Below are 27,614 nucleotides of genomic sequence, written 5' to 3' on the forward strand. Positions count from 1 at the left end.
TTATAAGTTATGCTAGAGTTTAAATTAGTTCACAAATCAAGTTTGTTGAATTAAATTGGCTCAGGAGTTATCTTCGGTAACTAATAAATTTGCTCAGGATGAAGGTTAAGTATATCAATAAATGGTTCACAAATCAGGTTTGGTAAAATAAATTTGCATCGGAGTTAGACTTGCAAGTTATGTTAGAATTTAAATTGGTTCTTAAATAAGGTTTGTTAAATTAAATTGGCTCAAGAGTTATTTTTGATAACTAATAAATTTACTTAGGACGGAGGTTAGGTAAATGAACTAGCGTAAAAACCCGTGCAAGGCACGAACCTGTATTTATATTGAAATATTATCTCGAACGAACTTACGTCTATAAGAAATTAATTTTTGAATTCGTTAAATGATTATTTTAACTTTATTTTATATTCATACAACAACTACGTAATAATGAATAATATAATTTTATAAATTTAATTACATTTTATAAAAATTTAAATAAATGAATATGCAATGAATATGAGATGATATAAAGGTTATCACTGTATTTTCTTATTTTTTTTCCTTTTCGAACATATAGACAACTTAAGTGCTGAAAACTTATTTTTATTATAAAGTTCGATTCTCGCTAACCCCCGATAATTTTGATATTAGATACTTAGTTTAAGGTAGATAAACCTCTAATTACTAAGAAAATTAAAAATATACTATTATAACAAAACTAATTGTATTTTGTTTATAGAGATATGCATCGGGTCATTTCGAGATCACGAAGTGCTATGTAATCCCTGAACCTACCCTGCACCCCGAACAGAGATTCTATTCATTTCCAATCCTCACCCGAATGGGGAATCCTGTGGGAATTCTGGATATAACTAAATATAATAATCATGTATTTATTTTTAAAAAAATCTACTAATTCATATTATACAAAAACATCAGTAATATCTCAAATTTTTAAAATCAAATAATATTAAAATTGATTTACAATAAAAAATGATAAATTAAAAATCAGACAAATATTTTAAATTATAATGTTAAAAAATGATCTTCAAAATTTTAGATTATTTTAAGAATAAAATAATATTTTATCAATAATTAATTTAATGTAACATATAAATATGTTATTATGTATAAATATATACTTATAATCGGGGTCGGGGAAATGGGGAGGGGAGGCTGGGATCGATCAGGGTCAGGAGGGACGACTTTAATTCACATCCCTATTTATTTTGTTGAGATTAAAAAAATAAAGGGCGAAAAAAAGAGAGCAGAATCGTTACTAATTCGCCTTAGTTCTCAATTGTTAACACTTGGGTTGACCGAGTAAATTAATAAGAGTGTAAAATATTTTAGAATTAATAAAAAACTAACATTCTCTCTTAGAAGATAATAACAAATGAAGTACACTAAGAAAAATATCATGATAAAAAATAATTTTTTCAAAATGAGGGTGTAAAAATGAATATTGTCTAATTTAATTGAACTTTCAGAACTAATTTTCTTATTTTAGAAATATACTTAATAACAAGTAATAAAAAGTACTACATTTAATATTATTTATATTAAATCAAATATTAATATTTTATTTTTCTGTGTCACAGCTCGACTAATCCAATTCATTGTTCTAAAATTCAAACGTTTTAGTCAAGATATTGACCGAGTACACATAATTGAACTTATTCACGAGCTGATTTTTCTTTAGTCGAATAAAATCTGATTTTGAGTATAACTCGGGTCAAACTTGTATCTACTCGGATTAAATATTAAGAAGTCTAAAAGGGTTTGGTTAAAGAGGGGATAACTATCCTCTTGGTCAAAAGTTCGAATCTCACGGGAGAAAAATTTATGATTATGCCTCATGAACCACAGTTTGTCGCTTAAATGCGGTTTACCTTGGTTCACGTGGTTTGCAGACTATTGCGTGAGCCCGTAGAGTTTACCCAATGCCCACCCGAAGGGTAGCAGCTGTAGATTACCTACGATAAAAAAATATATTAAGAATTCTAAAATATATAGAAGGTAAAAAAATATTGAACCAACACAATTATCTAATTATTTAAGAGTCTTACAAAATTTACTTACTCACCTCGCTGTGTAATTTATATATGCCCAATTTTGTACAAAATTAACATGTTTACCTCTGTAATGAATTATAATTAATATTTTTCTGTAATCTAAGAGTATGTATATAATAATAAGAAGAATAAGAGTGATGCATATTGTTTCGATTGGTTTCATCTTTAAAAATAATATATAATTTTTATATGATACATATCCATACCAACAGTATCTCCACTCACATCTTTATATGTTTCTTACTCTATATATGAAGTTACGGGGCTCAAATGATGAATTATCATATCTTTATGAACAAAGAAAAGCATCGTGCAACTCCAAATTTGATAAAATGAGAGGATGTTGCTTATCCAATAAGAATTTTAATTTGTACTAAAAAAGTTATGTAGCATAATGATACTGATATGAAATTTTTAAGTAGAAGGTATGGGGGTTCGATTCCTATTGGATACACCAATTCTAATTATTTATAACAAAAATTATGTAAGTATGCCATTTTTATATTTTTTTCAACATAAAAAGTCAAAATCATGATTTCACGGCCATTAGAATGGCACTTGGAGATGGCCTAATTAATTACTTTTTAAAATTAACTTTTCAATATATTTGATTTTTTTGATCTGATTACTCATTCCAAGTATTTCTAAATTAAACCAAATACTTTTGACTCGATAAACACACAAGTTAAACTGAATTAAATGAAATTATGATTTTTTAAATACAAATCAAAAAAATATAAAAAGTATTTAATTTTATAATATATATATATCACATTAAAATTACAACATAATTGATGTATATGTGTGTGTCTGCATGCGTGTTTGTCTAACTCTAAAATTTACATTATAACTATATAATTGTATAAACTAACGTTTTGTTCACTCAAAAGTTAAAGTAATAAAAAATTGAATTTGATAAAAGGAGAGGGTATGACTTATCTAATAAGAATTTAAGTTTGCACTCAAAAAGTTATGTAGCGTGATAGTAGTGACATGAAATTTGTGAGCACGAGGTAAGGGGTTGGATTCCTATTGGATACATCAATTCTACTTATTTTTAACAAAAATTGTATAAGAATGACATTTTATAATTTTTCAAAATAAAATGGCAAAATCGTGATTTCACAACCATTAAAATGACTCTTTTTACCCCTGGTTGACATATTATATCCTTATAATTAGAGTAAAGGAGATCATATGGTACGGTATGGGATGGTTTGGTCGTCACAGTCCCACATTAACTAAACAACTAAACTTAACTAACATCTAAGAAAGGCTCACTACGTGTATTTTTACTATATTAAGATTTTATAAGTTTGTTAACACTCTTTTGAAAAAAAAAACTAATTCTCTAATTATTATATCCTTATATATAATTAGAGTAAAGGAGATCATATGGTACGGTATGGGATGATTTGGTCGTCAACTAAATTTAACTAACATCTAAGAAAGGCTCACTTATTTTTACTATATTAAGATTTTATAATTTTGTTAACACTCTTTTGAAAAAAAAAACTAATTCCCTAATATGTTTAATGTATGCTATTAACTTATACGGAAAATTATAATATAACAACTTAGATAAAAATTATAATTTGGTCAAGGGTGTTTTTTAATATTTGGTTATAAAGGAAAAATAATAGGAAGATATATTTTGTATAAATAAAAATAAAAGAAAGAATTTTTTATTAAATTTAAAAAATATGAAAAAAGGACACCACTTGAAATACGTAAAAGTTACAACAATATAAATTATATGACTTTATTTTTATATGTGTATGAAAATTGGGATTATAATACAAGTTAAAAAAATAACACATAATCAAATTTTATGTAAATAGAAATGCAACTAGAAATTTATATAAAAGTTGGCAAACAATTTTAAAAATTGAAATAATAATACTATTTATATTAAATATGGAATACATAAAAGTTACAACAATATAAATTATATGACTATATTTTTATATCTGTATGAAAATTGTGATAATAATACAAGTAAAACAATTAGCACATAATTAAATTTCATGTAAATAGAAATTTAACTAGAAATTTGTATAATAGTTGACAACAATTACAAAAATTGAAATATTTATATCCTATATATAATTAGTGTAAGACTTAAAATGGTGGGGTTAAATGGTTTGGTCGTCACGATCAATCATTTAAAAACTAAAATTAGCTATCTACATCACACACAAGCCACAGGCTCGGTTGTACTAAAATTATATTGAGTAAAAATAATAAAATTTTAATATTTGTTAATTTCAAAGTATAATATATTTATTTTATTTATTATATTATACTATTATAATAGTTAATAAATTGTATAATAAACACAATAAATAAGTAATTAAGAAATTGAACTATAAATATAAAATAATAAAATAATTATTATGTTATATATGTGTGTGTAATAAAAGCAACAATTATCTTGATAAAAATAAATATAAATAAAAATTAAGAAATTATTTGTTAATCGGGCTAAAATAATATCATTTTTTACAAAAAATTGAAATGTGCAAGATTTAAAATATTGTTGAATAGATAATTTTTTTTATCTTATAATATAAAAAACCCATTTACATCATATTTAAGTATAAATATTACGTGTATATTGTTTCTTTTAAAAAATTAAATTTAGAGTACATCATTAATCCCATAAAACATTTAAACGAGAAATAATAATAATAATAATAATAATAATAATAATAAAACTATTATAATATCAAATTGAATGTAAATCTAATAAAATCATGTGCCTCTAATCAATTAACAAAAAGAAATAATAACATTATTTATATTAAATACAAATGAAAACCGTATATTCAATAAAATAAATAGTAAATACAAGCGAAGATAATTTATATAAGCAATACATAACACCATTTATAAATTTTATGAGTAAATCAAGTAAAGTAAATAAATCCAAATTAATACTAATAAAAATAATATTATCAACTTATTTATGATAATTATAAATTCTCATAAAATCTATCATTATCTTAATATTGTGTTATATCATATACATAATCGGCGTAAAGTACAAAAATAAAAATTTAATTGTATATGTTATGGTAAATTTATAGGTGAATATGTATAAATTTAATAATTTTAAAATTAGAAAGATATAAAATTTTAAGCCAAAAACAATACCAAAACTAAAATTAAAACTTTAATATTAATAAAATAAGTTTTAACAATTAAATAGAGTGAGAGATGTCATCTTTTAGTTTTTTTCAAAAAAATAAATAAATTTAATTCATTATTAAAAATTCATATAATATATTTATAAGATATCCCTTGCACGGGGATAAAGCTAGTAATATATAGTAAGAGAAGAGATAAATGGTTTACAAATCAGGTTTGGTAAAATAATTTTGCTCACAAGTTAGGTTTGTAAGTTATGTTAGAGTTTAAACTGGTTCATAAATCAGGTTTGTTAAATTAATTTGTTCACGAGTTAGGTTTGTAAGTCATGTTGGAGTTTAATAAATATTAGAGAGCTCAAAGTTAGGTTCAGAAGCTTTATAATAAATTAGCTCATGAGTTAGGTTGGATAATTAACAAATTTGCTCAGGATGGAGGTTAAGTATATGAATGAATAAATAGTTCACAAACCAGGGTTGGTAAAATAAATTTGCTCAGAAGGTAGGTTTGTAAGTTATGTTAGAGTTTAAATTGGTTCATTCAAAAACCAGGTTTGTGAAATTAAATTGGCTCAAGAGTTAGGTTTGGTAACTAATAAATTTAATGAGGATGAAGGTTAAATATATGAATAAATGGTTCACAAATCAGATTTGGTAAAATAAATTTGCTCACCAGGAACATGTAAGTTATGTTAGAGTTTAAATTGGATCTTAAATAAGGGTTGTTAAATAAATTGGCTCAGGAGTTAGGTTGGATAACTAATAAATTTACTCATGATGGAGGTTAGTTATATGAATAAATTATTTACAAGTTAGGCTTGGCAAAATAAATTTGTTCAGTTAGTTATAAGCTGGTAAGTTATGTTAGAAGCTTATAAGTTATGTTAGAGTTTAATTTGATTCATAAATTTGGTTTGTAAAATTAATTTGTTTAACAGATTGGAGTTTAACATATATGAGATGAGGAGATAAGAGAAGAGATTGATAATAACAAACAATTTCAAGTTCAATTAAAACCCATGTTGTCAAAGAAACTTTTTTAAATAAAGTTCATGTACACAATTTGGTTTTGTTTTTGAATCTAAACTAATATGTGAAAAATAAAATAAGAAATAATTTGGAATTTAATCCCTTCCTAATTATAATTGTTAAATTTTCAAAAATAAATAATAAGAATTTTGATGAATGTTTTCCTTTTTATATTAAATATATATGATTTTGATGTCTGCGGTCATTTTTTTGTATTCGATTGTTATATGATAAAATTTTTGAACAAAAATAATTACTTATTAGAACTATTTTATTCCAATACAACTTAGGTATGTATAACATATTTGTTCGCAACAAATAAAGTTATTATCAAATATACAGTGACTCTTGTGATAAATTAATTAACTCGGTATTATCGCACAATTGCTTATAAATCAAAACTTAATTGATTTGAATTTAAATTCTTACACCAAAAACAAGTATTTTAAAAAATTTGGAGGCCAACAATAACCTGGCAAAAAAGCATTGCATACCTCGGCCAGTTACAAATCGAAGCCCAGCAAAAATCATGAAGACCACACCTATATTAAAGCCCAATCAACAATTCAAATCATCTCATCCGTCCAAAATATATCAACCAACAATCCTAGCCGTCCAATCTAGGTCATTCTCCTAATCCCCACATATAAAAGCAAACACAAACAAATCAAACCACTAGGGTTTTAACACAAGTCTTTATTCTAAAAGCTCTGAAAAACTGAATAGAAGAGGTTAAAGCGACGGCGTTTTGCAGTCCGCCTTGAAAAAGCGCTAGCTTTATCTTGGCCCTCAATCTTCATTATCTCTTCAATTCACTTAAAGGGTTTGTAATTAAACACATCTATAACGTAGATTAACCGAGAAATTTAGAAATCAATGGCACCAAAAGCATCAAAGGCCGATAAGAAGATTGCTTATGACGCAAAGCTGTGTCAACTTTTGGATGAGTACACACAAATCTTGGTGGCTGCTGCTGATAATGTGGGGTCGAAGCAACTTCAGAATATCCGAAAGGGTTTGCGTGGCGACTCGGTTGTGCTTATGGGGAAGAATACTATGATGAAGCGGTCTGTTAGGATTCATGCTGAGAAGACCGGCAATGAGGCCTTTCTTAATATCATCCCTCTACTTGTTGTAAGTATTTATGAATGTTTTTAATTTTTTTATAGTGGGTTGTTGAAATTATATTTGATGTTAATTCTGTATGTTTTTTTATTTTTTTTGTAATGGGTTATTTAGATTATGTGGGTATGTGTGTGTATGATTGTTGTTTGGATATGTTTAATTTGGATGGTTGAGATTTGATTGTTTGGTTTTGTTGAAAATAGGGCAATGTTGGGCTGATTTTTACTAAGGGTGATTTGAAGGAAGTGAGTGAGGAGGTTGCTAAGTACAAGGTATGTTTTTTGTTGTGTTTTATGTTGGTTTGAGTCTGGAATTCTGATTGATTATGGTTCAGTGCTGTAATGCTTTGTGTTTGATTGACTGTTTTTTATATTGGGATTTTAAGTGATAATGTTTCAATGCTTTGTGATGGATTAGGTCATTATATGATTATGTGTACGATGCTTAACTGATATGTTAGTTTAATCTGTATTGAGGTTCTTGTTCACAGTTATATTTGATTTCCCTTAGATAGGGGATGACTTCCCTAAATTTATTTTCTTTGAAAAAAATGTCTCCCCTCCATCATAATACTTGCATGTTTAACTTCACAAAATGAAATTTACATGTTTAGTTAGTAGATATTCGGATACTATTATTGCAACCTGGAGATATAGATATCCTACCACATGATCACTTTTAGCATATACGTATGCTCTGCATATTTTTTTGGTGTAGTAAAATTTAAGAGGGCAAGAGAGGATCATATTATCAGAGCACTATAAGAATGTTTCTCTAGAAATTTGGTGTCTCCTGTGGTACCAAGAAGCATTTTCCTCTTATTAACTTGTGTTTATTGTTTAATATCTCAGTATTTTTAGTTAATTATGTATTAGTATATTTGATATCTGGTGGACCTTTTAGATATCTCTATAAATTCGTATCATCCCACGTAATGTTGCAGTATGCATGCAATAGTCATGCCATTAGAATTAAGGTCTTTCTTCCCATTCTCAGATTTGTGTAATATGAAGAGTTTAGAATTGTGGTAAAAGCTTTATATATGGGCAGTGTCCACGTGTGTTCCTCGGCTCTCTTAGTCTCTTTAGTGGTTTTTGGAATTGCTCAACTTTTACCATTATGCAGAATACTATGTTGTAGTCTAAACATTTGTTTCTTATCAGGTCGGAGCTCCTGCTCGTGTTGGTTTGGTTGCTCCTGTTGATGTTGTTGTGCCACCAGGGAACACTGGCCTTGATCCTTCTCAGACATCTTTCTTCCAGGTACTTGCGACTTTCTTGCACCCTCAAGTTTCATTGTGTTCTTTCTAGACATTGTTTCTCACTACGTTGCTTATGTTGTACCTAGGTCCTCAATATCCCAACTAAGATTAACAAGGGTACTGTGGAAATTATCACCCCAGTCGAGCTTATTAAAAAGGGTGACAAAGTGGGATCATCAGAGGCTGCTTTGCTTGCAAAGCTTGGTATTAGGCCCTTTTCTTATGGTCTTGTTGTCTTGTCTGTTTATGACAATGGAACTGTTTTCAGCCCTGAGGTGCTTGACATGACTGAAGATGATCTCGTGGCAAAGTTTGCTGTTGGTGTTTCCATGGTCACTTCCCTATCACTGGCCTTGTCATACCCAACTCTTGCAGCTGCACCACATATGTTCATCAATGCCTACAAGAATGTGTTGGCAATTGCCCTTGAGACAGAGTACTCATTCCCACAGGCTGATAAAGTGAAGGAGTATCTTGCGGTATGCATATTGTCTGTTGATGTTCTTCCTATTTCTAATAGCTGGCTTGACTTGTGTTATCAATTAAATTTTCTTATGCCTCGTATGCAGGATCCTAGTAAGTTTGTAGCAGCTGCTCCTGCTGCCGCTGCTGATTCTGGTGCTGCTCCTGCTGCCGCTGCTGCTGAAGAGAAAAAGGAAGAGCCTGCTGAAGAATCTGATGATGACATGGGCTTCAGCTTGTTTGACTAATTTCTGTTGGCATGAATTGCTATAATCAGCTTTGTCTGGTGTTTTTGTGCTGTTTTATTTTTGAGACTTCCAGATCTTTAGACTTCTAGTTATGCTTTTAAAACAATTGTACTCTATTTGTTTATGAATATTGCAGACTTTAAATTCCTGTGGGTTTTACTGGGTTAATTATTTTTTAAACATCTTATGTGGGAGATAACCGAAAAAATGACTTGAATGCTGAATACTTGATCGGTTATAGCTTACACTGGGGCCGAGAAAAAACCCAAAGATAATCTGAAACTGGAACAAACCTAGCCGAAAAAACCCGAGCTGAAACCGAGAAATTAATAATCGAACTGATTTCATTAGTTTGGTTTCGGTTATTGATTAAAACCGAATCAAAAAATAGTACTGAGCCGATTATTTAAATACTGAATAAATAAATAATATAATATAATAAATAATATCTATTATTTTAGTCAAATGCTGCAAGCTTTTTAACTTGACGGCAGATTAATTAGCTTTTTAATTTGTCCCTGTTTCTGTTTTTATGACAGTAAACTCAGACTCACAACTCTGATTAGTATCTAAATTCGACTCACAACTCTGATTTGATTTACTAATCATCTAAACTCGACTCACAACTCTGATTTGATTTACTAATCATCTAAACTAGTACGTAGTAATCAAGGATTTAGAGATGCAGTTTCCATCTGACAAGATAATAAAAAAATGGAGTGTAGTATAATTTAACAAGTCATTTTCTGCATTTCAAATAACAGGATAACATAGCTCGTATAATTGTCGGTTTTATAACCGATTACAATGGAATCAGGGTTTTTGAAATCGAAACCGAGCCGACGGTTACGGTTGCGGGTGTGATTTTTAATTTTATAAACTGGAGATGCATGATTGCGGTTCCGGTTTAATTCAAAAACCGAACCGAACCTGACTTACACAGTTGAACACCTGAGTGAGTGTGTTTAGTAGTCGTAAACACTTTTTTACTTATAGTTAGGGATAATAATAATAATAATAATAATAATAATAATAATAATAATAATAATAATAATAATAATAATAATAATAATAATAATTTAGATTATAGATTTTTTACAATAATAATATTTAATTGCTTAGAAAGTTCATTTTTAGTGATGGAATATGGACCATGTGACAGCTAGGGAAAGTTATAAAGTAGACCAGAATTGATCTACAATTTGTCTAACTGCGCTCGCTGCTGCTATTTTTTTCAGTCACCTGGTGCTTTTTTTTTAAACTCTGCTGCTACAAGATTTTGTTTCTTTGCACATTCTTTTCTTAGAAGTTCTAATTTTTTCTTTGAAAATTTTATTTTAAGTTTTTCGGAGATGATAGTTCAAGAAAACACAGTGTTCAAAAGAATAGCAAAGTTAGCACATCAGTTAGAAGTTATGTTGCAGAGTCGGCAGAACATTTTAATTTTTAAACAATGTTGAGCAAGTTAAAATAATATATTGTTTTACAGTCCATCTTTTATCCCCATCCATCTAATATTAAAAAGAAAAGAGTACAAGGAAAGTTTTTAACTTGGTTTTAAAATCGAAACAAAACCATTTCAAACCGAAATCGTAATTAAGAAACTGAAATCGAAACAATGGTATTTGATTTGGTTATAATTTAATTTTAGAAACAACATAATCATAATTATGGTTTGGTTTTTGGTCGAAATCAAAAGCTCACACGGTTTAACACCTGAATCTCACATGCCATCTGTTAACAGCATGTTAGGGCCCCTTCCCATATTTGAATAGCCTGCTATCTAGAGGTCTGTCTGAAGGTACAGGCTTGGTAATTTAAACTGTTCAATGTAGAAGCTTTTGAACTAGAACACTAGAACATGTTGCTTAATCGAATGTTGATACCTAAATATTTTGTACCCATTTATTTCTATTATTTTGCTACAAAAATTCCCGACTGCTTAATGTTTTGTATTTACGAAACATGACTCGTCTCAACTTAGTAAATGGGAGAAACACGATTTCAATCTTTCAAATTAGTTGAGCGTTGAAGACCTATGCAAAAAAAGTAAAAAACACAACATATAGTGAATGTGTATACTATCTGGCGAATATTTTTTAATTTGTAACAAACTACATGCAGTACAAAAAAAGGAGAAGATAATGCTAGTACTAAGAATTTTTTCATAATGATATTGTTACAAAGATAAAAACAGATTACATGACAGATCACCAAAACCAAGTTTCGCGGCTATCAACTGCTTTCACAGATGTTGATACCAGAGGCATATGACCAAACTCAGCAACAAATCTATTAACACATTGCGTCCTCTTTTCAGTGTGACCACTTATGCTACTGATTCCGGTCGATCCAATTTCATATATTTTACCTAACAAATGTCAAAATGTGATTTTTTCGGATTAGGTGTTGATAACTGCATGGAGCCCAAGCCAAATGTTGGGATCATGTTCATTGCAAGAGCATAAAACTTTGGGATGCTATAAAACAAAGGGTCTAACGGACAAAGTATGTGCCTCGTACTCAAAAATTTGCATTTACCTTTAACCCATATAGGGGGAGCACCTGTCACATTTGCCACAAGAAAAGACATCGCAATATCTTCACAGTTCCTAATATCCACCGTGATAGGCTTTATTATATGTTTCAAATATTAACACCATGAAAGATAAACATAACAGAAAGATGACACAACATTAATATAGCAGGAAAGATACCTGTTCTTGCTTGTGTATTCTCTGATTGATGAGGGCATCTCATTGGTATACAAACTCAGATACTTTTTATGGAAGAAAGCTGCCTTTGAGAGTACCATGCTGTATCTACCCATCCACCAGACAGACCACCAGCCTCCATACACATATTGATTTATGTTGCCTTTCTGCACAAAATGGAGGTTAAAAAAATCTTCTCAGAGTTAGGATATCTGACACTTGTACAAAGTTCATTCTCTATATTATACTTAGGTCCACAACCAAACAGCACAAAACCTAGCCATGCGTCAGTCATACTGAAATATATAGAATAGAGGGAATATGGCATATGAAAGAATCCTACATGAAAGTACTTATCAGGTAAAAAGATCAAAGACATACCGTCTGATCAATCCAATGTATACGCGGAACAAATCCCACCATTGCATCAGGAGCGCTTCGCCAAACACTGAAAGCCAATTCTACTGAAGAACATGGGAAGATTATGTCATCATCGATTGAGAATACAGCATCTGCCTTCAAATCCTTAATTTCCTTAAATCTATTATTCAAACTGTCTTCCTTGTTGATATCAAATTTCAAGTCAATTTGTCGACCATTATTAGCTTTTGACTGAACAACAAGGTTTAAAAATTTTACAAGTGAATCTGAAGGAGCGTCGGGTTCACTCCAAACTATATGTATTGAATCAAGGCCGGGGCATGATGTATAATGAGAGATGGACTTCTTCAAAAGATCATTTCTCTTCCATGTGTTAATCAATAAAGCATAACCTTTCCTGCACAATACCTCCAATCGAGTAAAGAACAATTTAACAGTGCGGTATTCTCAATAGTGCAAAGAAAATTTTGGTAAAAAACAGTAAGAGTTTTTTGTGCTCTAATTTTAGTGTCTTGAGGTTACAAAGATAGATACATGTCACGCCTAAAAAGGTACCACGACAACATAAACTACACATAACAGTGTAAAAATATATCACTTACAGCTAAATGTGCATATTATAGGCTGAATGCTTTTCAATTTAATTATAGCAAAGATCACTATCCACCCAGTGTTATATAAGGCGAGGTGAGAAGGACCTTCCATCCACTAACAAAGGTGTGAGCTTCACCACACTCGTCTGGAGTTAGAAAACATATTCATTTACACACACACACATATAATTAAGAATGAAAAAGTATCCCAGGACGTATAATGTACCAAAAAGTAAGATAAGATGAACATTAAAAATTAGAGATATATTATTATTAAAAAAGTATATTCCAAAAATATAATACGGGAAAAGGATATAAGGGAAGAGATTTTTTGTTCAGAAAAAAGAAATAAACAAGGTAAGTGAATATATAGATTTTAAAGCAACGGGAGAAAATATGAATGAAGTTACAGAAGATAAAATATATGAGAAGTACAGAAGGGAGAAAATAAGAGGACAAAGCTTTGAGGTATTGTATTGTAGCTTGATGTCTTTCATCGCAGCTTGATCTGCTTAAATATACTATTCATAATTGCTTAGGTCTCATGTTTTTTCCTTTCAATTTCATTTTATAACAAGTATTAGACAAACAGTGATTTCATTCAGAAAGAAGCAATATCATCGAGGCCTAATCGAGGGTAAGTGAAAAAGGTGATCGTTTCTTTAAAGTTGCCTCGCCTCCTTTAGTCAACGAGACAAAGCTTTGCCTCGCCTCTTAAAGCCTTTAATAACACTGGACCCACCACTTACTTGAAAAGGTTGCTAGAGCTATAATTTACCATTATTATGATTTAGCCTGCATTCCTTCAAGAATACATAAATGCAATTAGAAAGTTAAAAACTCTGGTAAACAATGTTAATCCTTGTTAACTTTCTCAGATGTTCTTTTAGGCATTCTTAAAACCACTCTTCTAAACATGTGAACATAGCGCGTAGAACTTGAAACATACTTTTTTCCTGTCATCTTCTAGTGTGCATACCCTTGAATACAGCAGTATTAATTAACCACGGTGATATGGTCTATTGCGTTGGTTCTACTCGAGTACAAATGTAATTATGAGACTATTCATTCCCATCATAGATGTAAGCTATTAGGAAATGTGTATCTTTACAGAAATTTGATGCAGGAAAAGCCCATCCGGGAAGATCATAAAAGTTCATGCTAGTAGTTATATATATATCAAGTGTCTGCTTTAGTCCACAAATATGCCTTAATATTCATGATAAACACATAACAAGGTATTTAAACTTGATCGACTTGACATAACAGATTTAATAATGCACTTGACATCAATATAAATCAAATGTCACGGTTTAGTTCTAGTCACGACTTTAGGCACAACATGCGTCCGTCATCCATTCATAACATCACTGGTTGCTTCTAACTCTGCCATCAAGGTCTGCCCAACTTGATATTGACATTATTTTAGTGACAAACTCTGAGCTGTTGATTTTAAACTTGGTCAAAAACTGATTCTAGTTGCACCAAGGTATGATCGAGAAACAACACTAGACCTCAAAAGGACTTTATTGGTAAATTCTAATTGTTACATAGTGGATTCTTGATGTTTTATCAGTAGAAATTTGTAACAACACATTAAGGAAGACCTCCTCTTTGTAAACAAAATACTTGAATATAATGGTATAGCTGTGTACGTGTTCAAGCGCAGTAGTTGTTACAAGACTGCCCATATCTTGCCAACTAACCATACAGACAATACTATTTCAACTTAACCTCTTAAATTAACTCACTTCTTAACTACTCTGTTTCCCACAATATTCCTCCAGTAAACTGCCATCTAAATATTTTGAAGGAAGCTCCTACATATTATTGTACATGCATAGTAATTTCCAAGTATGACAAATTCTGGTCACTACAGCATGAAAGAAATACACATGACCAGAACATCCATTGATAAGTATAGACATAACAACAGACTGCTTGATATAAAGAGATCTAAGAATATAGATATGGACAGATACGTATACCTACAAACATGGAGAACAGGAAGTTAAACCATACAAGGAAAGCAATTATGCACACACATCTACCAATTACTCAATTAGCACAACAGACTGACCAGCACATTAATTAATTAATGAAGTAACTTCTACAAATCTGAATATAAATGTTTAATTTGGAAAACATTCTACTTACCTTGAAGTAGAGTATCGAGCAGGAGATTTGGGAAGAAAAGAAATATTGTGATCCCATCCTAAATACGACGGCGTATGGTTTAGGAGCACAAAAAGCATAAACAATGTAAAGAAACAGAGCAGCATCCTGATCTTCGCTGATCCAGCGGCAGTGATTGCCACTAGTCGGAACCTCTGTTCTGTACGTCGATTGAGCATATTTGTTCTCATAACTAATAAATTCTACCGACTCAACTTAATTCGACCCGATTACCCGACTATCTGATTTAGTGTTGATTCAATTTCGCTGTTGTGAGTTCTAGAACAGATTGGATCAACGGTCCGTGCCCTCTCAGGTTTTGGGTCAATCTCAGAGGTTCCGTTGAAAATGAGGACGGCGGATTAGAGTTTTTAATCTGGTGGGGAGGATGGCGATTTTGAATTGTATTTTACTTATGACTCATGACCGTTGGATCGAAATGCACTTAAAAAATCCACAACCCCACCCCACGTCGTTGTTTTATACGTTTTTTGACTGGCTTTCCTTGACTATGTGTTGTGTTCCTTCTTTGGTTAGAAATTTCTATTTTATTGCTGTGTTACTATTAGATTGAACAAATTACATAAATTTGCTATTTTCGACATCTGAAATTCGACCCGTTTGAGTCACAGATAACATGATTCGACCTCTTGACCTATTGGACGTAGAGAGTGACATGACCAATAGCGACCAAAAATGATTTGTTTAATCCGACTTATATCAAATAAAACCAGAAATAACATGTTTAACCTATTTATTAATATAAAAATACGCAATCTAGAAAAATATATTACACCGTGTATAGCTCTTTCCATATTTTCAATCAACTCTTCAAAGATGCCATAAGAGAAGTGTGTATTAATTTACTTTTTCGGGAAAGTTCGTATATATTGAATCAACCTGAATTTGATTAGTTATGGATTGACATGTAATCACCATTAAAAAAAATTACTTCAACCCTGTTTTTATTCATATTGGGCTCAGGTCATTTCGAATTATATCACTACTATTTTGATATAAAAAGAACTTATTTTATTACATACTTCTTAAATGAACTTTCAATTACATTTTGACTGTCAAATAATAAATCAAATAATGCTAGAGGTTCCCAACTAAAAACATATTAACAATGTCCAACTTAATCTAACTAAAAAATTTTGTACAAACTAATTTATTATTTAAAATCAGAAAATAATCTATATATATAGAAGGTCACATGCTTGACTAAATCAACTCATTTAATAGGTGAAAATTTAGGGGTAATCGTCAAAACCGCACAAACCGCAAAAATTGCAACAACGCACCTCACCACAATATGCCGTTTTTAATTTTCGTGGTGCGGTTGCGGATTGAATTTTTGATAAACCGCAAGTTGCGGTTTGAATTTTTAATAACGTGGTTTAAACCGCACCCCACCGCAATTTATTATTTATATAAAAATAAAAAAGGGTGACCCAAACACATGTTTTTACTTAAAGTAGGCAGGCTAAAAAAAAAAATAAGTCCAAAGGCTCTAAATATCTCAATATTGCTATCTATAGTGCTAGTTTAAAACGGTGCACTATTTAAAATAAGACTAGAGTATCATTTACTAGTGTCATTTTACAAACTAGATATTCAGTTTTCCTCATACTATGCAATCTGCATCTGCTACTTTCTACAACTGTTTAACGCATTCCTTTATACTCCCTTCGTCCCTTTCAATTGTTTACATTTTTTAGAGAGTGACCGACACGCATTTTAAGGTGCATATACAGTATAGTTTTGTAAAAAAAATTACAATTTTATTTTTCTGAATAAAAATTAAAACATTCAACTTTTATTCAGAAAAAGAAAATTGTAAAAATAAGTTACATAACTATAATTTTTATGCACCTTAAAATACGTGTCGGACACTTCCTCAAAAATATAAACAATTGGAAGGGACCGAGGGAGTATTATGATACTCCATCCATCCCTTTAAATTGTTATCATTTCTGGGAGAGTGTCCGGCACACATTTTAAGATGAAGATAAAGTATAATTCTTTAACTTTTTTTAAAAAAAATAATTTTCTGAATAAAAGTTTAAATATTCTATTTTTATTGAGAAAAATAATTTTTTTTAAAAAAAATTATAGAACTATACTTTCTATTCATCTTAAAATATGTGTCGGACACTCTCCCATAAACGATAACAATTAGAAGGGACCGAGGGAGTAACTGTTAGTAACTTTCTTTTTAAACTTAACTGTTATATACATTTTTTAAATTGTATATATTATATTTTAATTAATAAAAAAAATATTCTTTATCCCACATTTAAATTTAATACTGAATATTTATTAAACCGCATAAACCGCGGCCGCAATTTCGTGGTGCGGTTTAAACAGTTTTTAAGTTATTGTGGCGTGGTTGCGGTTTGAAATATTAACCAAACCGCATATGGGGGTTGGGTTGTGGTTTTAACCAGAAACCGCACCCCGATCACCCCTACGAGAAATAGTTGAGTAAACTAAAAAACCAATACTTTCAATATAAAAGGGTGTTAGAGCAATAGATATATGCATGCCAACTAAAGAAAACTTAAAATTTGAAGGAACCTCGCTTGAAATAGGAAAAACTTTACAAACATTTGCGTTTCTCTATAGCTTCGAGAGTTTTGCATAACGGATAATAGATTCAAGTTGGATAAGACTGATCCCAATAAAAAAGTTTTTAAAGGAGCCTAAGCTCATCTCCACATCAAATTCCAAAGTGTACATTTACAATATTTCAGTGTAAAAATGAACTATAATTCAAGTCAAAAGTTACTATACAAAACTACAAAAAGTACACCACAATTGATGTAACAATGATCATGTATGTTGCATAGTTTTTTAAAATTCTAATCAAACATTAATTTATTTAATTTCTTATTCTAAGCTCTACATCATTCTCCACTCCTTAAAAACTCACTCAAAATCGGGTTTTAAAGTTAAAAAGAATTAATGATCCCAAATAAGGATCCCTACGAAAGGGCACTTCGAGAAGTCTTAAAAAATGAAATATGCAAATTTGACTATGTTAAAGCATTTGGAAACAATTATCAAATTTTAAACATCAGTTTGAGGGGAAAGAAGCTCTAAGAAAACTTGTAAACCCGAATTCACTTGAAGAGTCTTTGGAGCAAAAATTATGGAATTACTTTGCTTCATTGCATTTTTGAATTTTTACAATTGCTATGCAATTGTTCACGTCTTATTTTCAAATTTATTGACTGTTGCGCAATAATCAAAATCATTTGAATGAAATTATTGACACATAGCCGAGATCAAGAACTATTTCATCGAGTTGCAAAATCTAAATCTCTCTCGTTAGTGTCCATTTTCTGACCAATTCCCAGAACGGGTGATTCTACTGGAACCAGGATTTTTTGCTATCATGCCACTTATAGAACGCGGTCTGAAAAAGGGATGAAGTCAGGTATATTTAAAAAGGGATCATTTTCATAAATATTGAATATCATGATGGTCTTTAAGAGTTACATAGTGATCATACTCATCTTTTCCTATGAGAAGCTTGGCTATGGCTCTGTCAGAGTCATATTTGTGTCGTGTAGGCATTGACTGCCATGATCAATTGTTGGAGGTGATTTCAGATTTTAGACTCAAACATTCCGTTTTTAATTTTTATTATCAAGTTGTATAGAAGATAAGTATTTAGGTAGGATTTTGTTAATGTTTCAGGACTATTTTTTGATTCCTATATCTAAAACGATAAATCGTGCGATAATTTGGCATCACAAAATCAGTATAGTTCTACATTTATGTCCCATCATAGTAGTATTTACCATACTTGTATACTGCCGGCTAAACATAACCATTAAACATCAAAGCTTAAGCACGCCTTAGACTCATATCTCCACAAGAAAAAATTCTGATAACTTTAATTTATCTGATCAGACCTATATTTATTTAACTTTCTTACGAAGTAGTACCGTTTTCAAACTGAGATATACGAACACTGCAACTTATCTTCTAAAACCACTAAATTCTTTTCTACTCCGTCTCCCTAGTAAATTAGCATCATAAACTTTTTCAACAAACTACTTTAGATTCTCGCGCGTACAATCTTAGTAACTTCCAAATCATGAAGACGAAGAGGCTCAATTTCTATTCTCGGAAACACTCCAAAAACGTGTATCCAAACGCATTCATTGATAAATAAATATCGAACAACACACTTTATAACAATTAACAACTAACTAGACAAACATTTCACTATACAAACACATGTACCAATTACGCAATCAGATCAACAAATTAACCAATTACACAACTAAATTACATAAAAATTATCAATAAATAGAATTTAAAAAGTGTAGATTACCTATGAGTATAAGCAGGAGATTCAGGAGCAAAAGAGCTATCATTATCCCAGCCTAAATACGACGGCGTTCGATTCGCGAGCACGAAAAGCATCAGAATCGTAAAACAACCTAAAATCAACCTCATCTTCATTGATCCAACGGCTGTCATCGCCGCTTGCCGGAACCGTTGCTCCGTCCGTCGATTCAGCATACTCGTTCTCATTTAAATTAAATTGTACCGAGTTGACTCGACGATCCGAGTTACTGAGTCAGTAACGATTCAGCACCGTTGTTACAAGTTTGAGGAGGATCGGGGCTGTGAATGTGTGAATGTTGGGAAGTTAGTTAGTTATGGTTATGACCGTTGGATCTGAGATGCGTTTGAATATTCATTTGTTCGAAAAACGGTGTCGTTTGGGGGATTATTCTGCTGGCTTTTTTTGACCTGGAAAATGTTGGAATCATCGCTGTGTTTGAGCAGTGAGCCCAAATTAGATTCGGATATGTTATTGTTAAGGCTCAAGCTCTTTCATGATATTTACAAGTCCAATTGTGTTTTTATAGTTAAGCCCAATTTGCTTTTTCAGATATGAATAGTTAGATTTTCATTACGATTAATACGCCCAATTTTTCATTTCTGTCGAGTAAAAATCATAACATCTCTGTTTCATATTTCATTTATTTAGATACAGTGAAGAAGGGATGGACTTACGGTTACTAAATAAAGGTAATTATGTAAATGTAAGCATTCTCGACATATCAAGTAAATTCTTGACGAGAAAAAATATGTAATTAAGCAAACCTAAATATTCTCATCTCATCATATAAGTTTGTGTCAAGAAAAACATGAAACTGTTATAAAATACCGGCTATAATAACAATAAAAGAGCTGCTAAAAGAACTACTATATTTGATCGGAGAGAGAGCAAGATGAGTAAGAGAAAGAGCAGAGAAAGAATGCTCGGGTGCAATTCTCATTCACAAATTCAAACTATATTTATAGCAAGTGAAAGTGGACATGTAATTAATTCATATGGTAACAATTCTACACCTAAAACTTAGCCTTACTATTACAATATTTGACCATATGGCAAAATCAATTCACAACACTCCCCTTTGATTGTCATTGTGGTATGAATCATAGACTGCCTCGTTAAAACCTTGTCAAAGAAAAACCCAGTGGGATAAAAACTTTGACGAAGGAAAAAGAGTACAATCTCCCCTTGAAAAACTAATCCTTCTCTGAATTTTGTTGAAACAAATTCTTGAGTCGGCGCATTCCAATCTTCTGTCGTAATTTCCCAAATGTTGAATTTGGTAATGATTTCGTGAATAAATCAGCAAGGTTGTCACATGACCGAATTTGTTGTACATCCAATTTCACCATTCTTTTGAAGCTCATGAGTATAAAATAATTTTGGTGAAATGTGCTTCGTCATATCTCCTTTGATATATCCTTCCTTGAGTTGATCAATGCATGCAGTGTTATCCTCAAACATAATGGTAGGACTTCTAGTGATATCTGATAATCCACATGATTCTCGAATAATCTTGATGATAGATCGCAACCAAACACATTCTCTACTGGCTTCATGAATTGCAATGAGTTCTGAGTGATTTGTTGAGGTTGCCACTGTAGTTTGCTTCGTAGATTTACAGGAAATGGTTGTACCGCAATATGTAAACACATATCATGTTTGTGATTTACCAAAATGAGGATCTGACAAATATCCAGCGTCTGCATATCCAATCAACTGAGATGTCGAATTTTTCGGGAAGAATAATCCAAAGTCTATTGTTCCACGAAGATAACGGAATATATGTTTGATCCCATTCCAATGTCTGTCCATCGGAAGCAGAGCTAAATCTAGCCAATAAATTCACAGCAAATGCAATATATGGCCTTGTATTATTTGCAAGATACATAAGTGCACCAATTACACCTAGATATGGGATTTCAGGACCAAGAACCTCTTCATCATCTTCTCATGGTCGAAATTGATCTTTATCAGGCTCTAAAGATCTAACTACCATTGGAGTAGTCAATGGATGAGATTTATCCATGTAAAATATGTTCAAAACCTTTTCTGTATATGTAGATTGGTGGAGGAAAATTCTCGATGACAAGTGCTCGACTTGTATACCAAGGCAATATTTTGTCCTTCCAAGATCTTTCATTTCAAACTCTGTCTTTAGATATATGACAACTTCATCAACCTCCGTAGTTGTTCCTACAAGGTTTAAATCATCCACATATACAACAATAATCACAAAACCAGGTTGTGATTTTTTGATAAAAACACATGGAGAAATTTGATTACTAATATACCCATTCTTTTGTAAATAATGACTAAGTCTGTTATACCACATACGACCAGATTGTTTCAGTCCATACTATGATCGTTGAAGTTTAATGGAGTATATATAACGAGGATTTCCTGAACTCATCCATTTTTAACCCTTCTGGGATTTTCATAAAGATTTCACTATCAAGTGAACCATATAGGTATGCAGTAACTGAAGGGTTTTTAGGACATAAACGCAGCGAAAACGTAAATTTAATCTTAAAAAAAAACCGAAACCCTCCGCAGGATCCATGCGAAAAAATAATATTTAATTCATAGTTCAGTATGTTTACCTTAAGAAGCTTTACATTAATGGAAAGATGGAGGTCTTTAATAGCGATTCCAAGAACCACGAGCGGAGATCCTTAGCAGCTGCTCCTCAAGTGTGAAGCACTCCACCGGTATCCACCAATAAAACGATATAATGGAGAAGAAGGAGGTGGAGAGAATTAGGGTTTTGTAAAAATTTCAGGTTGAGGCAAAAATAGGGTTTATAATAGTATATTTATAGTCAAAATTTTCAGCTGAAATTTTTTCCATAAAATATTATTATTATTAACCCTTTATTATTCTCATTAATAATTAAAACACCTTTTAATTATTAATCCTTTTTCTAAACACTTTAGAAATAATTCTCTCTCTTGATTTAATTTCCAAAAATTAAATTCTTAATTAATAATATTAAGAACATTTTCTTAATTAATTTATAATCAATTAAATCTCATTTAATCAATTATTAAATTTGCCAATTAATTATTTATTTCATAAATAAATAATTATCAGCCATTATTAATTAATTCCTCCACCATTAAATCATTCTCTTTTATGCTGTGACCCTGTAGGTTCAATATTAAGCCGGTAGTAGAAATAAATAATAATAAAACTATTTTATCATTATTTATATAAATTCTCTAATTCATTAAATATGATTAATTAATAAATTAATCATGTTTATTCTACATCGTGAGGGATACTTCTCAGCATATCGCGACTATCCGGATAATACGAATTCACTGCTTAGAATACCAAGAACATATTCAGTGAGTAGTTACCGTACAATTAATTTCTTCTACCCTGCAATGTCACGATTAAATATAAGGCATGAAACTTGTGTCAAGCCTATCTTATTTAATCACTTGCTTTCTCATTCACTATGCTTAGTTCTATTTAATGTAAATTAGAAACTCCTTTCTAATTTCATTTACTCTGGCCAGAGATTCCTGAACTAACATAAGTGGATCAGCATTGAACATTCTCTTCCTTCACTGGAAGGGGATAGATCCTTTATTGATCATACACTATCTTCGTGTACAAATTCCTATACCCAGTAGAGCCCTTATAATTGTCCCTTGAGACTAAGAACTAAACCAAAGTATAGTTCAGTGTACACAAGATGACTATGATGACCTCAAGTCTAAGGATACTTGTACAACTATCACTATGTGAACAACTGCTGACACGTGAGTGAACTCCATCAGTTGTTCAGTTGTGTGAGTCATGTTCAGTGAACTTATTCTATAATAAGCACCTACATACTAGCTATAGTATCACCACACAAATGTCTATGAGAACAGACATCCTTTATAATGAAGCAAGCATAGTATGTACCGATCTTTGCGGATTATTAATTACCAGTTAGTAATCCTACGACCAGGAATAATTTAAGTTTAGAGTTATCATCTTTTAGGTCTCATTATTATGATCTCATCACAATCCATAAAAAGTTTTACTCTAAACTGTGGTATATCTTATTTAAACATTTAAATAGATAGAGCCCGCAATAAAAACAAAACAAGTCTTTTATTAATATCAATGAAATCAAAACAGAATACATAAAAGTTATTCCTAAATCCTCATACATGATTGGACTTAGGACATATCTCTTTCAGTAACGACGTCCATAAGACGTGTTTCCAAATTTTCTTTAGATGACATACCTAATATAAAACGAAAGGTAATTTCATCCATCACTGGTGAGTATGTCTCTTGATAATCAATGTCAGACCTTTGAGAAAACCCATGTGTTACAAGTCGGGCTTTGTATCTCATAATTTTATTCTTTTCATTTCGTTTTCTTATGAATACCCATTTATTCCCAACAGGGTTCACACCAATTGGTGTTTGGACAACAGGTCCAAATACTTCTCTTTTACGCAATGAATTTAATTATGTTTGGATTGCGTCTTTCTATTTTGGCCAGTCTTTTCTTCGACGACATTCATCTACACTTTGTGGTTCAGGATCACAATTTATGTCGACATCCAATGCCACAGAATACACAAATACATCATCGATTATGGCTTTACTTTGATCCCATAATTTCATATCATGCACATAATTTATTGAAATTTCATGATTGTTTAATCCCGTATCTTCGGGGACTGGAATCTCTTCTGGAGATAATACCACTTCAGGGGTATTTGCTTTTTCTGGAGCATGTGCCACTTCAGGGGCAACTTTCTTTATTTTTCTTTTTCGTGGTGCAACATCTTTTGCACCGACCGGTCTACCACGTTTCAGGCGTGGCTTTGATTCTGTAACAAATTCTTTTGTATCTGATTTTTGAATTGGTATATCTATTCTAGATGGAGTATTTACTGCAGGTATATGAGATTTAGTTATATTTCTAGAATCATTAATTGTGTCAGGCATTTGGTTTGCGATATTTTGCATATGAATAATTCTTTTAACTTCAAGTTCGCATTGACCGGTTCGTGGATCTAGAAAATATAATCCTGATGCATTCCATGTTATGTCAGGATTAACTTTATTTAAATGTTTATCTCCCCCTAAGGGAGGAAACATAGACTCGTCAAAATGACAATCTGCATATCTTGCGGTAAACAAGTCTCCAGTTAGAGGCTCCAGATATCTAATTATAGATGTGGAATCAAAACCAACGTAGATACATATTCTTCTTTGAGCTCCCATCTTCGATCTTTGTGGTGGAGCAATCGGTACATATACAGCACTTCCGAAAATTTTGAAGTGAGAAATATTAAGAACTTGACCAAGTACCAGTTGTAGCGGAGAATGTTGGTTGTAGGAAGTTGGTCTAATCCTAATAATATTAGCAGCATGAAGTATTGCGTGACCCCAAATAAATGTAGGTAATTTTGCTTTTAATAATAACGGTCTTGCAATAAGTTGGAGTGTTTTGATAAAGGACCCAACTAACCCATTTTGTGTATGTACATGAGGAACTGGGTGTTCAACTGAGATTCCTACAGACATGCAATAGTCGACAAAAGTTACAGATGTGAATTCGCCGGCATTATCTAAACGAATTGACTTGATGTAATGATCTGAAAATTGAGCTCGTAATTTGATTATTTGGGTAAGTAATCTTGCAAAAGCATCATTACGAGTTGAGAGAAGACAAACATGAGACCATCTAGTTGAGGCATCGATTAATACCATGAAGTACCTAAATGGGCCAGATGATGGGTGTATAGGTCCACATATGTCGCCTTGGATCTTTTCTAGAAAAGTCGGGCTTTCAAGCTGAACTTTAGTAGGGGATGATCGAGTAATCAGTTTTCCTAAATAACATGTTGAACATGGAAGGTCATTGTTGGAAAGAACTTTAAAATATTTAAGAGGATGACCAGTAGAATTCTCTATAATACGACGCATCATAGAGACGCCAGGATGACCTAATCTTTCATGCCAAAGTGTAAAAGATTTTGGATCTATGAGTTTGGAAGTAATGATATTGTGGGACTCAATAGTTCTAATTTTCATCATATATAATCTTAAGGAAAGTGAGTGAAACTTTTCTAAGATTTTCTTGTTGCTAGGATTAGCGGAAGTAATAAGAAGATATTCTCTATTAGCCTCAGAGGTAGTTTCGATGTGAAAATTATTGAGTCGGATATCTTTAAAACTAAGAAGATTTCTAGTAGACTTACTAGAATATAATGCATTTGGAATGTGTATGTGGGTACCATTAGGTAGGACGAAACTAGCTTTTCCAAAACCTTCGATTATATTAGATACGCCGGAAATCATTCCGACTTGAGCTTCAGTTTTGGTTATTTGGGTAAAATATTTTTGGTTCTGTAGAATCGTATGAGTTGTACCACAATCAGCAATGCATATATCTTTAGAATCCATTCTGTATATAATTAAGAAACATGATTTATTTGATAAGAACATAACACACTACATAGTTCAAACAAAATAAAGCACACAATACATAATACTATAGTAATTATATGAAACTAATCTTCAGCCTCCCATATGGGAGTTTCGTTAGGTTCATTCGGACCATTAATGCTTATTCCTCCTGTTGTGAGTCTCGGAAAATCATCTATGTTATTGTTGGCGAAATTTGTTTCTACCATTTTCTCTTTTGATTTTTGAGAAGATTGGTATATCTTAACAAGATGATCCGGGGCATGACAATTACGTGTCCAGTGCCCATCCATGCCGCACCTATAACAAATATTTTCAGTTTTTCCTCCTCGCGGTGCCTTTCTTTTACTCTGTGATTCAGATTGCCACTTCCGGTTACCAGAGTTGTTATATGGACGAAAATGGTCGTGGCTCCGACCTCGTCCACGGTACCGCCCTTGGCCCCGTCCACCTCTATACCCTTTTCCACGTACATTCTGCTGGAATGACATGTTATTTACTTCAGGTAATGGGACAGATCCTGTTGGACGGGATTGATGATTCTTAATCACCAATTCATGATTATGTTCAGCAACGAGGAGAGTTGATAGAAGATCCCCAAACTTAGTAAATTTGCGCTCCCTGTACATCTCTGCTAAGTTGATATTGTTGGGGTGAAAAGTTAATAATGTTTTATCGATTTTTCTTTTTTCCGTAACTTTTTCACCACACATAATAAGCCTATAACTTATTTTGAACAAAGCAGAGCTATATGCTCGGACACTCTTAAAATCCTGAAGTCTTAAATTAGCCCAATCATTTTCAGCTGCAGGTAGATAAACTAGTTTATGGTGATCGAACCTATCCTTTAGATTTTCCCATAAAATAAAGGGATCCTCGACTTCCAAATACTCAGATTTTAAATCTTCATGCATGTGTTGTCAGAGAAAAATTATAGAGGTAAAGTTTTCTTCAGCCGTAGATTTATTTTCTGCCTTTATTGTATCACTTAATTTTTTTGAACCCAAATGCAACTTTACATCTTGTACCCATGATAAATAATTATCGCCAGAAATGTCCAAAGCAACGAACGACAAGCTTGTAATATTTGTCATACTAAATCTGAATTAACACAAAAATTATTAAATTTTAATTCATTAATACAAATATTACATAAAATCCTAGTTAATCGGATGCGTTAACAGATCTATATATAAACAGATAATATAAACAGATCTATATATAAAATGACAAATTCAAGCAGAGAAAGAGCAGAGAAAGAATGCTCGGGTGCAATTCTCATTCACAAATTTAAGCTATATATATAGCAAGTGAAAGGGGATATGTAATTAATGAATGTGTAAGAAACAAAACAAATGTGTAAGAAAAATCTATATAGACAATTAATATATTTATATAAATAAAATAAATATTATATGGAAGACTATAAGTTAGAAAGTATTAAACTAATAGCAGATAAAAACTTTACTTTTAATAAAGATATAAATCAACATATTGAAAGTTGTAAAATAAGTATGCAAATAATAAATGAAAAATTAGATATTATAGCTAGGTTACGAACAATGTTGAAAGAGAGAGATGAAAAAATTAGAAGACTGGAAGAA

At 31.5% G+C, this 27,614-nt stretch overlaps 3 protein-coding genes across 5 annotated transcripts; 1 reads left to right on the forward strand and 2 right to left on the reverse strand.

Moving 5' to 3' along the window:
* Window positions 1-6,905: 6,905 nt before the first annotated feature.
* On the forward strand, window positions 6,906-9,485 carry LOC141677587 (large ribosomal subunit protein uL10). The gene is made up of 5 exons (XM_074483588.1): window positions 6,906-7,375; window positions 7,570-7,638; window positions 8,530-8,628; window positions 8,714-9,106; window positions 9,197-9,485. The coding sequence occupies exons 1-5, from the start codon at window positions 7,118-7,120 to the stop codon at window positions 9,335-9,337; spliced, it is 960 nt and encodes a 319-aa protein (XP_074339689.1). The 5' UTR covers window positions 6,906-7,117; the 3' UTR covers window positions 9,338-9,485.
* A 1,918-nt stretch (window positions 9,486-11,403) lies between these two features.
* LOC141678454 (glycosylinositol phosphorylceramide mannosyl transferase 1-like) lies at window positions 11,404-19,954 on the reverse strand. 3 transcript variants are annotated; one of them, XM_074484781.1, is made up of 5 exons: window positions 19,549-19,954; window positions 12,433-12,829; window positions 12,055-12,218; window positions 11,879-11,949; window positions 11,404-11,708 (listed from the first exon to the last, which is right to left on the reverse strand). In XM_074484781.1, the coding sequence occupies exons 1-5, from the start codon at window positions 19,749-19,751 to the stop codon at window positions 11,548-11,550; spliced, it is 996 nt and encodes a 331-aa protein (XP_074340882.1). In that variant the 5' UTR covers window positions 19,752-19,954; the 3' UTR covers window positions 11,404-11,547. The 3 variants fall into 3 exon arrangements, with proteins under 3 accessions (XP_074340882.1, XP_074340881.1, XP_074340883.1); XM_074484780.1 differs by lacking the exon at window positions 19,549-19,954 and adding an exon at window positions 15,183-15,624; XM_074484782.1 differs by lacking the exon at window positions 19,549-19,954 and adding an exon at window positions 15,183-15,644 and having other exon boundaries at window positions 11,570-11,708; window positions 11,879-11,969.
* A 6,142-nt stretch (window positions 19,955-26,096) lies between these two features.
* Window positions 26,097-26,924, reverse strand: LOC141679359 (uncharacterized). The gene has a single exon (XM_074485860.1). The coding sequence runs from the start codon at window positions 26,922-26,924 to the stop codon at window positions 26,097-26,099; it is 828 nt and encodes a 275-aa protein (XP_074341961.1).
* Between the last annotated feature and the right edge of the window lie 690 nt (window positions 26,925-27,614).

Source organism: Apium graveolens, chromosome 8 (genome assembly GCF_009905375.1).
Source record: "Apium graveolens cultivar Ventura chromosome 8, ASM990537v1, whole genome shotgun sequence".
Lineage (NCBI taxonomy): Eukaryota > Viridiplantae > Streptophyta > Magnoliopsida > Apiales > Apiaceae > Apium > Apium graveolens.